At 33.4% G+C, this 13877-nt stretch overlaps 1 protein-coding gene across 1 annotated transcript; it reads right to left on the bottom strand.

The window, feature by feature from the left end:
* Window positions 1–1350: 1350 nt before the first annotated feature.
* On the bottom strand, window positions 1351–5871 carry LOC137813941 (glutamyl-tRNA reductase-binding protein, chloroplastic). Its single transcript, XM_068616434.1, has 12 exons — window positions 5606–5871; window positions 5299–5364; window positions 5086–5172; window positions 4671–4769; window positions 4232–4327; window positions 4010–4075; window positions 3829–3919; window positions 2884–2951; window positions 2724–2789; window positions 2383–2433; window positions 2106–2170; window positions 1351–1739 (listed from the first exon to the last, which is right to left on the bottom strand). The coding sequence occupies exons 1-12, from the start codon at window positions 5774–5776 to the stop codon at window positions 1682–1684; spliced, it is 984 nt and encodes a 327-aa protein (XP_068472535.1). The 5' UTR covers window positions 5777–5871; the 3' UTR covers window positions 1351–1681.
* Window positions 5872–13877: the final 8006 nt, after the last annotated feature.

The raw sequence follows: 13877 nt of genomic DNA on the forward strand, positions 1-13877 counted from the left end.
TCATTGAAAAGAAAATAGTGAATATACAAGATTAGTAAGAGAAAAACACTTGATAAAAATCATATGAATATAAAATTTTGACTTGTTAACACCGTAGACAGCTTGCAAAAACGTGAATCTTTGCAGCTTTGAAGGTACCATTTTCAATTTGGTTGCTTTTAAAAGGGAGACTGTATAAAAGGGACTTGTTTCAACTCAGTGTGCTTTTGTCGTGCCCACTTGTCAAATATCTCCCGTTGTAAGTTATTTATAGAAGAAGAATTGAAGTATCTTTAACCATAAAATAATATATAAGTGTATTTATTTCATCAGATCATTTTACTTTTAAATGTTGTAAAATGTTTAAACATCGCATTCCATTAACGTCCTATCATTTTATCGAAAGATCATTTGATAGAGCCTAGGATTTAAAAAATGTTTCCTTCAAACAAAACATCAAATAATTGTTATATGCAATGATATTTTTATTTTCAAACAATGATATATTGTCTGAAAGGACAAGACTTACATAACGTTGTGTTTGAATTACCTTGGTGAAGAAGACGCAATATATTTTCTAAAACAACAAAATTTGTTAATAGTATGTTTAATTACTGTTTTACACACTTGTAATAGACGTTCATACTTTCAAGGTGATTTATATAAATATGTTATGTGTGTTGTAACCTCATACCAGGAACAGATTATATTCCAAAACATAATTGATTATATCATCAATACTTTATTATTAGTTTATTTATTTTCCAATTTCTAATAATCTTGACTCTTTTTCTATTAATTCAAAACAAGTTCTAGAATCCATTAGGTGTAACAACTGAAACTTCGCAATAGTACTTTCTTTATAAGCTACAGAAGTAGCTACGTCTCAAAGAGGGCATGGTGTTGGCCTAGTCCTTGGCCGTTTGGCCGTTTAGCAAACTGACATAACATTCTCTCAGCAATAGCCCCCGTGTTCCCATTCCAAGAGTTCTTTTCCTTTGAACTTGTGATTAGATCAAGGTAATGTTTGGGTGATGGCAAAACATCTAGCTCACAATTTACTGATGCATGTACCATAAACTGAATCATTATTGTTGTTTCTCAAAAGGGTTTATTCATAACAATAGTACATCTGGAAGAAATTCACATAAAATCACTTGCCTATATAGAAGGGTTTGTTTGCTTGAGAAACATCACAATCTGAATTTTGAAGTGCTTTTCTTCATGAAAATAACACAGTTTATATACAAGAAATAAAGAAAGTCAACCATTTCCTTCTCTTCGATGTGAATATTTTTCCTCTTTCCAAGAAGGATGTCTGGCAGGTGCTGCAGCATTTCAAACAGAAAGGGAGGAGAACAGAAAGCACCGTCATAATACTCCATCTTTTAAGAGTCTCATTCACTACTTTTTTTTACATTTTGGCAGGCTTTATTACAGTTCAATTTAAGACAGAAAACGTTCTTTTGACCACAAAACCAGGCAACTTCAATTAGGGATTACCAAAGACATGAACCGTAAGTTGGTAAGTAGCAGACAAAAAAATTAGCAATAAGTATGCAAGTATTTATTTGGCATAGGTATATCTAGTTGCAAGGCATGGTCAACTAATATCTGAAAGAAAAATGACGAATCCAGGAGACTGAAGCACGGATATTAGATGAATTTTGGATGAGCACCTCTTCATTGATCTGTGGATTCTTCATTCAGCTTTAGGCCTGGCAGCTTGAAGCATCTCAACAATGAGAGTCTTCACATCCCTAAAAGAAAAAACAATAAAAGAATCACTTCTCTCCGGAAAATAAAATCAACATGCTGCAGGAAAGGTTATTCTTCCTAATTCCTTATCAGAAACCCATATCACCATGATTAATTCCATCCCAAAAGGATGATAAAAGTTCGAAAAGTAGTATTTGTCTGATTAAAAGAAGCAAGTTTAATTAATTAACTCGCAACAGTAAAGCCTTGGTAACACAGTAATGCTAACATTTTCATCAAAGTTTACATGAGCATAGAATTGCATAAGTAAACTAGAAAACAGATGAGCATATTTGATCTTATGAAGGAAGACATGCCACGTCGTTTTATTTAGGAGATGGGAGTTCATATCAAATATGATGTCTCACTTTCTATCTTCTGCACGTCGAGGGAAAGGTACACGAAGCTTGAAAGTATCATCCTGATAACCAGCCTACAAAAAGAAATATTCTTCCAATAAATAAGGTACAGATTCGAACTCGAACAAAATTAAAAAACAGTTGGTGAGGATAAAAGATTATTATTAAAAGGACCAACTTATTGAAGACTTCATTTGTCAAATTTATAAGGGAATTTTAAACTATTTTATAAATAGCTCCTAAGGGAATGGTAAATAATGTTAATGAAAAATTAATGAAGTAGTACCTTAACATTGAAACCAAGACTATCCAAATCTAGAAGGTATGCAAAGTCCACCTGCAGATGATGATGATCAATACAGTTAAACTAAGGCCAAACATCATCAGCCCCTCTCTCCCGCAGACAAAAAACAAGGATTTGGGTCCATATATTGTTTACATAAGATATTGTTTTATGTTATAGACCATAGATTCTTATGTCTGACCATATGGCACCCCACATCACACACTAAGATATTATATTGCACAGTGGTTTAACAAAGTAATTTTACACGATATTAGCAATTGAAATAAAGAGCCTCTTTTATTATCTATATTGTATACTCTAGAATGGTCAAGATGTCATACTGGAACTGAAGTCCAATGCTGCACAATCACTTTGTTATCGTCAGCATGATCTTTGTTCATATGAGACTGTTAGAAACACAACTTATATTAGAACAAAAACTGACTGACTTCTGAAAGTCATTGCAGATGTGTAACATGATGGTCAGCTAGAGATCACTACCGTCACTGGCTTGGAAAATTGAGCTATGGGGTCAACTTTTGCAGATTTATACTCATCTCCAGTAAACTCTGAAAAAAAAGCATAATGTAAGGATAATATAGAGAATGCGTGAAATTAACTTATGGTCCAGAGAAAGCATTCAATTTTGATGGCATGGCATTATGATCAAGACAGTTACGTAGATATTAAAGAAACAAAATTTACCACAAAATGTAATGATTTAGCACACATTCCTTGCAATGAAAATGAAAGCTATCCAAAAACCACATAACCAGTAATGTTTCCATTTGAAGAAACCTACTAGAAAGACATGGTTTGTGCCATCCCATATGATGCAGAGAGAGAGAGAGAGACTCATCCAAGGAAAAGTGTCTCTAAAGTGAGAAAATAACGATGAAACCACTCTCAAATATCAGTAGGTTAAGATCACAATACAATTTGAATTGAATCAAGAATGAATATTACTCATTTTAGAGATCATGTTAGAAGAGTTTTCTCCCAACATCATGATTTCCAAACACTCACAAATCTAACCATAAAACCTCTTCTATTGCCTGCCAACCACTCTTACCTTATTGGCATCAACCATAATTAAAAATCATTCAAGCATTCTCTCTTCTACCCTATCCTCCTGCATAGACTAACTCAATACCCCTAACACTTTAACTGCCCAGCATATCTAATATAATTAAACTCCATTATTCTGACAACTAACTATTATTCCAATAAACTGCTTTCAACTTTACTAAGATGACAAGAAGTTTACACAATAACCTTTATTAAATCCTTTAGTTTTTAAAAAAATAAATAGGTAAAACTTTACTAATGTGAAAAGTTAATCCTACCTTTCCTTCCGCTCCGAACTCATTCATCCAAAATATAAGGAACCTTGCAAGATAGCATTAACAGCAAATGAAACGAACAAGAATGGTATGGTTAACAAACCTCCTGATCCTAACAAAGCTGTGGCAACACCTGACACAAATCGTACAACTTTCGGTTCAATGCGCAAGAATTGGAAGTCTCCAAAGTCAACCTTCAATATTGGAAGGCTTCAAAGTTGTTAATTCAAAAACGATAAGAAGGGAAAGGTACAAATTACAGAGGGAGCAATGAACAAATTTACCCAAAATGCATTGGGATGTCTCGCCAAATATGCAGCTCGAACAGCTTCTTTATCCTTTTCAGGTACCTGAAAAAAAATTTCCACACTGCATTTAATCTGCAAAGCCTTCAAATAACGGTTTTGTAGTATAATAACTATATAATCCAATATGCAAAGTGAATGGAAACGAAAACACAAAGAAATCATGTATAACAAGGAAATAAACAGAAGATCACAACTTACAGTGATAGCATCACCGTGTAAAGTAATCACTAAATCAGTCCTATCTTCAGGATCTCTAGCCACAAGTAATGAACATTTAGAATTGGCAGTTAGGTCCTGCGCAAAAACACTCTTTAGCAATGGAAGCAAGCTTTTAACTGGGTAGGTGTTGGTTGCAAAAGATGTTCTCATGAGTAATAATAGTTAACAAGACCATGTGCTGGTTGAGGACATGAAAAATAGGATTTCAAATTGAACTTGTGGTATTTTACATGCCAAATTCAGCACAATGTACTGAATGGCTATATACAAGCTAGTTCACAAAATCGCATTTGACATCAAATTCTATTTCTTTTGAAGTCAGTTCACAACCAGAAGCAATTTCAATCTTTAAACTATTTATATTTATCATTTTCTAACAATAGGAAAGTTTCGGAGGAAGAAAAGAAAAAGGAAAAACCTTGGAATGAACTGCCAGGTCGCTCACTGCTAATATAGGATATCCATTTGCGTCACATGCAAAGTCAACCATAGACCCTGATGGATAGCCATCGAACTTCTGCTTGTTAAAAATCAGAAGTTTAAGTCATTTGCCAATAAACACGAATAAAATTTCATGTCAAATATATGAAGACAGAACTCAGAAGGCAGCAAGATTTGAATTTCATTTCTCTGCCAAACTTGAATTCTGTTAATGTTACTTGGGTGGGAAAGGTCGTAGACCCCTTAGTCTTTTAGAAACAACTTCTAGAAAGGCAAAATGTCCTCTCTCCAATTAAAAGACTTTGAGTATTGGTAATGCTCAAAGATACTTTCGGCATTTTTTCCATTAAAAGCTATCCTTTTTAACAATCAGATTTCTTAAGGACATAAACCTTAGAGAATGTAGAGAGCATTCCGCGAACGCTACGATCAAGGACAGTTCGAATTTCCTCAACCGGTGGAAGTCTAGCAGCTTTTTCCTATCATAACAAAACAACCCCAATAAAATTAACACAACCAATCAGACCCATAAATATTCATTCTATTTCAACCACTTCCGAGTTCACACGCAACAAACTGAATTCAACTGAACCAATATGAAATACCTGATGTGCTTGAATCAATTGAAATACACCATCTTTGTCCATGTTAGCATCACCACGCGACACAGCCTGATTTTTAAACCATCAAAAGCACACTATTATTACATATTCATGAACAGTGATCATCACATAATGAACAAACACTTCATATCATTGAGATATGGCAGAAATTCAATCACCCAATTAAACACACACAAAAAAATCCAAATTCCAGTCATGTGATGCAAAGGTTAAATTTTGAAGCGTGCAAACCAAGCATGGTTCAATTGGGTGGAAGAAAAGACATGAAAGAAGGACAATAGAGAGGTACCGGAGAAGAGGATTGGGATGAAGCGGCCATGGAAAGACTGAGAGAGAGAGGGGAGAAAGAGAAGTTTGGTGAGGAAGGGTAGCGTGCGAGAGAGAATAAGGGAAGGGTATTATGGCCATTCTGGTGACGAAAGGGTGAGACCCTCATCAATGGCGTCACCATGCTCTTCATGGTGGTAGTTTGTGCCAAACTCTCCCTTACCACTAAACAAACAATGAAATAGTCATTTCCGATACACAGCACAAGTATTTTGGTAACAATTGTTTCCGACCAAATATTTTACTTTTTCTTTCAAAAAAATTTCAAAAAATATTTATGTGGTTTCCCATAAAAAAAATAAAAAATTACATGGTCTAGTAATCTATGATGAATTTATTTTATTTTATAATCAACTTATATGAAATTATTTACATGATCTTGAATTCTACTGATTTATAAAACTAATTTGTTGTTGATTGGAGTATATTTGACTCCATATTCATGAATACTAGGGCTACTTGAAAAAAACTTATTTTAATTTATATAATAATTTTGAATTCTAATGACTAGTCTCGAAGATTTATTTTGGTTTCACCCATAGGGGTATTTAAGAAAAAAATTACTTAAAATATTACGACAGTTATTTTCAATAATTAACAATGAATGAAAAAAACTTTTACATGCATTGTCTTTAGAAAAAAGTTTTGTTGATACTTAAAGAGAGTAAAAAATATACATTTGACACGGTTTATAATAATATATTAATATTTTTAAATTAAAAAATAATAAAAATAAATAAAATATTAATTTATTAAGATACAAGGTGTATGCTTTTACTGTTGAGAGGGTTAGCAACTTCCCTTTACACTCATCATAATATATATATATATATATATATATATATATATATATACTTATTACATTTCAAAAAATTTAAAAGGATAAAATAATTACTTTTTATTTATATTTATTAAGATTTTTTATTAAAAAAAAGTGTAATATACTTAAAAAAAATTTAACTCAATCTTATAAAACAATACGCTAAAATAAGACTTGCACTAATTTATATATTATAAAATATTTTTACATCTTACTCATTTATATATTATGAAATATTTTTACATCTTATTCATTTATGTATTATGAAATATCTTCATTTGTATCGGTGGTTGTTAGGTAGTCAGAATCACATCTCCTGATCGTACTAGAATATGGCTCCGTTGTGACAGAGGACGCCCTACCTGTTATTACACTCCGACGATCAAGTAAGTAAGGGTTCATCCAAAGTAAGATTTAGGTCAAGTGTCTTAGAAAGCGTACCTTTACTGGAGATGCATTCCTCTTTTATAACCACCTTTGCAACAACACGTGCTCAAGGGAATAAATCCTAACTGAAAATATAACTAAGCACATAAAATAATAACAGAAAACCCACTTGACATGGACATAAATTATTCAACATTTTGTTATAAGTGCACACCCTTATCTTTTAGGGTTATTATTAGCATCTATCAAAATACTTTATATGTAACCCACATGCAACAAACAAGCATACACAATTATTTATAAGCACATACTCACAACAAGTCCCACCCCTATGTAGGGCAGCCACATTGTGTTCGTTTTCGACGAACTCCTTCAATTAGGTCAAAACCCATAATCTCCGCCCAGGCTCAATAGCCGAGCTGACCACTCGCCAGCCCACACTGAGGACCAAGCTATTCTCGGGATAAACCATTGACCGAGCCTCTGCCCAATACACAAGCCCCCCAGGTTCGAGCTGAGCTAGGCTAAGCAAAGAGTCTGAGTGCCTCGACAATTGACATAATGGTTTCACAAGGGTTAGGTAGTCACGTGCACGAAGCGTCATTGACACGACATTTCACCTTAATTAATCCCTAGCACACACGTGGCGCAACATCAAGGGTGGAGAGGAACTTAACGTCTCGAATTCCTTTCTCTGTATATACCATGCCAAACGTTCATTCGCGCCACACTGCCTCATTTCTCTGAATTTGAAACCCGTCCTCTCCCTCGAGCTCGCCTTTCATTCTTCTTGCGCTCTCCTCCTCAAAGTTTCTTCTTTTTAACTTCAACAGGTATTTTCTCTTTTCAATCTACTTATATCTTTGAGTACTTTTATCTATATTGTTTGAGCTGGGTCTGCACTCAAATTTTACTCTTTCCATAACTTTAAATGTTCATGCATTTGGCTTGCTATTACTTATTCTGTTTGGTATGAATCTTGTTTTTTGCAACCTTCCTGTATGTTGTGTTTTTAGATCAACCCTATCATGGATTACAAAGCTTTATACCATTGGGCTCCCTAAAACCTTTTGGAAGAGACCTCATCTTTCACTACCTTTGATCGAATAGTAAATCTTAGGAAAAACGGTTGCCCTTTTGGTAGGGAAAATGATAGGATACATGTAGTTCACTGTAGAGAAGATGAACCAGTATGTTGTGATGAGTCTTCTAATCCTGGAAAACCTTTCTGCTTTTTCTATGCAACCGTATTCAAGAAGGTTCGCCTACGTCTTCCTCTTACTTACTTCGAAAAAGAGCTTTTAACCGAGTTAAACATCGCTCCAACTCAACTACATCCCAATAACTAGGCATTTGTCTGAGCATTTGCTGTTCTTTGTACGTAGTTTGGCCTTACACCATCTGTGGAGGTTTTCTTGTACTTTTTTTAGGCCAAAAAGTTGGGTCGCCAACTCTAGGTATCCTTCAACGGTGCCCCTGGGAGGGGCTTGCTTACCCTTTTCCAATCTCCTTATAAGAACTTCAAGGGTCACTTCTTAAAATTTCGTGCCAATAAATATCATCTCACCCTTTTGGATGGGTTCCCTTTATACTGGACCAAAAAACCTTGTTTCACTGTGGCCCGACGTCTGGAAGACCTGCCATCCTCCGACCAGGAAGTTTGTAAGTTCTTGTCGAGCTTACAAGTTGTTTTTGACACCGTTTACCTGCTGAGCAAAGAGTTCGATCCAGATGCCTTAGAGAGTTATACTGGTACATTTCTTTTTTAGACCCAGCGAGCCCTCCTTTTCTTTATAGATTGTAATCTCTTGTCTCTATCTTATTGCAAGGAGGATGTTGGCCAAATTTAGCAAAGAAGAACTGGAGAAGATGGCGAGGAAAGCCAAAATGGCTAGCCAAAAGCCATTGAGGAGGCCCCTGCACCTACCGAGGATGAAAAAGACACCTGCTCGGGGCTAGTCTTTCCCCAAAAAAGGAAAGCCCTCGTCATCCCTTCTATTACCTCCTGTTCTTGTGTCCGGGCCAACTCCGCCCAAGTGTCTCCACCCAGAGCTTCGTCCCCCTCCCCAGTCATAGTGTCCAACTTCAAGGGGGGCGCTAAAAGTTCAAGGAGGAAAGGATTATGGGACCCCAATCTCGATGTTGTTGCTCATATTGAGGGTGCCCTGTTGCTGCCTGAAGACGAGGAGAGGCTGAGGGCTCATAATGTACGCCATCTGCTCGAAGAAGCCATAAAGCAATTTGGACAGACTCTGGACACAAGCTGCTTGGCCGTGAAGAAGATACGAAGCCAAGAGGTCGCCACCGAATCCAAGATTCAGGAAAATGACGAACTTCACCAAAAGGTGGCTGACATGCAATAGAAGCTTCAACATCTCCAAGTTCTCTACCAATGTACCAAGCAACTCCTGGTCGAGAAGACCAAAGCGATCGAGGAACAAGCAACAGTGGAGTTGAGTCATCGCGAAAAGTTGCAGTAGGAACTGGCTCAGAAGGATGAGTTCCTTTCTAGTGAGATCGAAGTCTACAAAGAGGAAGCAATCCAAGCTTTCTTGGTGGGATTTGGATTTGCTGTAGATAAAGCTTCCAGTCTCTACCCCAAAGTGGACTTTTCACAACTAGCACCAGGTAAGGTCGTGGTGGATGGGGAGTTCAAAGAGGAGTGATCAAGAATGCCACAAAACTGATTTAACTATGCTTTGCTAGTGAACAATTTACTTTTGCGTTTCATTGACATTATCTTATGTATCACCATATATTTAAGTCTTGCCTTAATGTTTATTTCTCACCCCCATAAAGTAACTAAGATAACAATGCAACTAATCGCTTAATTTAGACAAGTTTCAAACACAATCATCAAAAGCAATTAATCTTTTACCTTAAACGAGCGCAAGATCATGAGGTTCTACGAATCACTTATTGTACTTTGATCATGAGTTCACACCGTGTCTATTCATGAATCCCTTTGATATCAAAATCGTAGTGGCCTGGGCTTCTATACACCATTCATATCTCATGGGGCTCATAGACCCAAGTGAACATTGGTTCACCGAGTTAACCAGACCTATTTGTAAGAATTAATGGCCTTAACAAGTGGGGGGTGAATTGTTTAAAGGAAGTTTTTCGCAAATACTAGCTAAGAATGAAGATTGATGTTGATTTATAGATCAAAGAATCAGATCAGCCAAGAAAACAAAACTGTTATCAGAAAAACAACCGGTTGAAAATGCGTTTTAACCGATTGTTTATGGCTACAGAGATAAAATCACAAGTCAAACAGATTTTAAATGAGTAAGAGAGAGAGAAGATCACACAAACAATTATACTGGTTCACTCCTTACCAGAGCTACATCTAGTCCCCAGAAAACCACTGGGTATTCACTAGGTAACCAATACAGATGACAACACACCACAACCTCAAATAGGTGATCTTGACCACTCAAGAACACACACCCTCTTTGACTTCAAACATAGTTAGAACAACCCTCTGATCTTACAGATACACAATTTACAAGAATTCAAACTAAAGAACAATTACAAGAGAATATGGAACATATTACACCTGATTACAGGAAATCACAGTTGCTCCTAATCCACTATTTAACCAAAGCACAACTCAAGGCAATCTTGCTTTCTTGAATCCAAAATTTTACAAAATCTTTTCTAAATCACTTGTTGTATGTATTTTTCAAAACAAGAAGGGTAATCACAGTTTTATAGCTTATCAAACTAGCCGTTTTAATCAGTTAAATTTGAGCCAAAACAGTTTGTAAATAACTAAAAACAAATTTAACAGTTTTGTGGAACAAGCCAATTTTTATGGGTTATGAGTCATTTGGACCAGCCTATGTGAGCTTATAGACTTAAATGTCCAGTTTATTTTACATTTAAAGTGGGTTACTAAGTGACATGTATGTCTCATCCATATTATCATCTCTCATAATACTTACATTGAATGAACATGATTAGGAGTATGAGTAATGACTAATACTCATTTTCTTATGTTGGGTATGAGGATGAATAAGTATATACATATATGTTCAATCCCTATTTTTAAATCTCCATATTTTAAATTATTAAAATATCTTTAACTTATTTGGTAATCTAAAAAATATATTTTCATTGTTATTTAATCATTGATTTTGTTTTATTTGAAAAAATATATATATTTTTCACAATTTTTTTTTCATTTTTCTCAATTGTTCCACTTATTTGATATCTACCAAATTCATTTAAATCTTCAAGGTATTTTTCTATTATTAAAAACCCGATTACACATTTTTTTATGGAGTTCGTTCTAACAATGTATTTCATTTAAAAAAAAATACAAACCTTATTTTCTTTGAATTATATCATTTATAGGATATACATTTGATCATTATTACTCTTTTATACTATTTTTATTTATTTATTGTCATGTAAGAATATTAGACTCTCAATTTCAATGTTCAATGGTGTAAACTCTTACTTTTTTAGGTAACCTACAAACTTATATTTTTTTTTCTTATTAGTTTTATTTCATTATAACTTATTTGTTTGACTCATTTGATATCCATGATTGAGATCCACAAGAAACTTTCACTCTCAACATTTGTAAAATATATTTGTAATGGTTTACTCTTGTCTATAATTTGTTGATAAAAAAAAAACTCTTGTCTATAATTACTTTGATATTTATATAATTTTTATTTGATACTCTATTTTAATATTTATGCAAAGTTCCTTAATAAAAAAAATGAAATGTATGTTTTTTATATTAAATATTTAATAATATTTTCTTTTCTAGCAAATATTTTTTTTTAAGAAAAATATTGTTAACATTTGAGACAATATCAATTTGGATACATATGTATCCCTTACCCGACCAAAACATGAATATGTGTATGAATTTTTACTTGGACGACAACTATTCTCAAACTCACATATCCATCTCTCTTGTGCCAATCCAACCCAGGGATTATCTTAAAATTAAAAACTATAGATTATTACTTGCTTGCAAGAAATAATAATTGTTAATAATTCTCGACTAGTCATAACATAAATCTAGCATCCATTCTCAAACCCTGTATAAATCAATTGTCACATTCTTCTTACATTAAACTGTTGTTTACTTCCATAGTTGGTACTATGCAAATGGAAGGAAGAACACAGATGAAATCATGTAGAAATGAGTTGATTAATCATGTAGAACTTTTGTGTTCAAGGTGTTGCGACAACTTTTGTTAGTGTGAATAAATGAGTTGATTAATCATGTAGAACACACTGCAAGTTGCACCTTTGTGACATGAGAAGATTGACAAGGAAAACTCTGGAAAGACACACTGCCAATGTTGAAAAATCTTAATTATTTTTGGTATGGTTCATGTGGTTGCTTCAAGCTTTGTAAAGAAGGGAGGTTGGTCAATAAGGACACCAACAATCATTTTTTTTTTCTATTAAATATCATGCATAATAGATTTGCATGGAGGAGTATGAAAAGACTGACAAACAATGTTGAAAAATCTTAATTGCTAAGAATGGGAGTTGGTCAATAGAAACCAACAATGAAATCTTTCACTTTTATAGCTACATAATATTATATTATGGATAATGTATAATAGATTGTCGGGGAGGAGTCTTGAAAGACAGACCAACAATGTTGAAAAATCTTAATTATCTCTAGTAATGTGTTCACTTTATTGCTTCTCATTTGTTAAGAATGAGAGTTGCTCAATAAAGAGACGGACAATAATATCTATCATTTTTATAGTTACATAATTTATTATGTATTATGTGTACTAAATTATGCAGATCTATATATACTCAATTGTTGCAGCACATACCTACACATGATTATATATAACCCATAATTAATTAAATAAGTAAAAACTCATCAAATTATCATTCTTTTAAAATACACAGTCAATTATGTTCTTACCATAATCAATTATATTCTTATTTTCGTCAAAATAACAATGTCAACACACTATACATTTTTTATATTTTATTTTATTTATTTATTTATGTAAAACAATGATATTTTGGTAATAATGTAGAACCAATTGTAAATTGTACCTTTGTGAGATGAGAAGATTGAGAAGGAAGAGTATGGAAAGACAAACTGCCAATTTTGAAATATCTTAATTATCTCCTCTGATATGGTTAACGTGGTTGTTTCAAGCTTTGTTAAGAAGGAAAATGGTCAATAACTAAGATAACTAAGAGACCTAACAATTATATTAATAATTTATTCTATTATGCATCCTCTAACCCTAAATTCTAAATCTTAAATCATAATTGGTATTCTAAATTCTAAACCTTTAACTCTAATTCTAAATCTTAAATCCTAATTGGTATTCCTAAATTCTAAACCTTTAACTCTAATTGATATGGAGGAGTGGACTAACATGTTGAAGTATCTTAATTGCTTGTGTTGTTTTATATTTGTTAATAGGATTTGTTAAGAATGAGAACTGGTGAATGGAGACCAAAAATGGTATCTATAATTTTTTTAGCTATATAATCTATCTATTATGTATCACTATAGTAGATTGTCAGGAGTCTTGAAAGATACACCGGCAATTTTATTGTAATTGTATATAATAATTGTAAGCCACTAGTTGCTTCTCCCTTCCTCAAGAGTTGGAATTGTTTAATCAAGAGAGATCAACAATGAAATATGTCATTTTTATAGTCACATAATTTATTATGTACCATGTATAACAAATTGTAGGTATGTACACACTCAATTATACATAACCTAAATTAATTATGTAACGAAAAACTCATCAAATTACCATTATTTGAAGGACATAGTAAATTATGTTCTAATCACAATCAATTATGTTCTTATTTTCATCCAAATAACAATATCAACACAGTAGACATTTTCTATTTTATTTTATTTATTTATTATAAAAATATGACACTTTGGGAATCACTTAAATTATAGTTATAATCTACATTTTATTCTTTCAAATCAATATCACTTATTTATAAATTTATAACAAACTATCCTTTCATTCAATTAATTCTACTTTCGATTCTA

The sequence above is a fragment of the Phaseolus vulgaris genome, chromosome 1 (assembly GCF_000499845.2).
Source record: "Phaseolus vulgaris cultivar G19833 chromosome 1, P. vulgaris v2.0, whole genome shotgun sequence".
In the NCBI taxonomy this organism is placed as follows: domain Eukaryota; kingdom Viridiplantae; phylum Streptophyta; class Magnoliopsida; order Fabales; family Fabaceae; genus Phaseolus; species Phaseolus vulgaris.

What these genes read in the sequence shown, in the direction of transcription:
- LOC137813941 (XM_068616434.1), bottom strand. Translation starts at nt 5,776, where the DNA reads ATGAAGAGCATGGTGACGCCATTGATGAGGGTCTCACCCTTTCGTCAC. An exon ending in CATCCCAATCCTCTTCTCCG is followed by an intron (nt 5,365 to 5,605) that starts GTACCTCTCTAT and finishes TTTAAAAATCAG; the next exon opens with GCTGTGTCGCGTGGTGATGC. An exon ending in AATTGATTCAAGCACATCAG is followed by an intron (nt 5,173 to 5,298) that starts GTATTTCATATT and finishes TTGTTATGATAG; the next exon opens with GAAAAAGCTGCTAGACTTCC.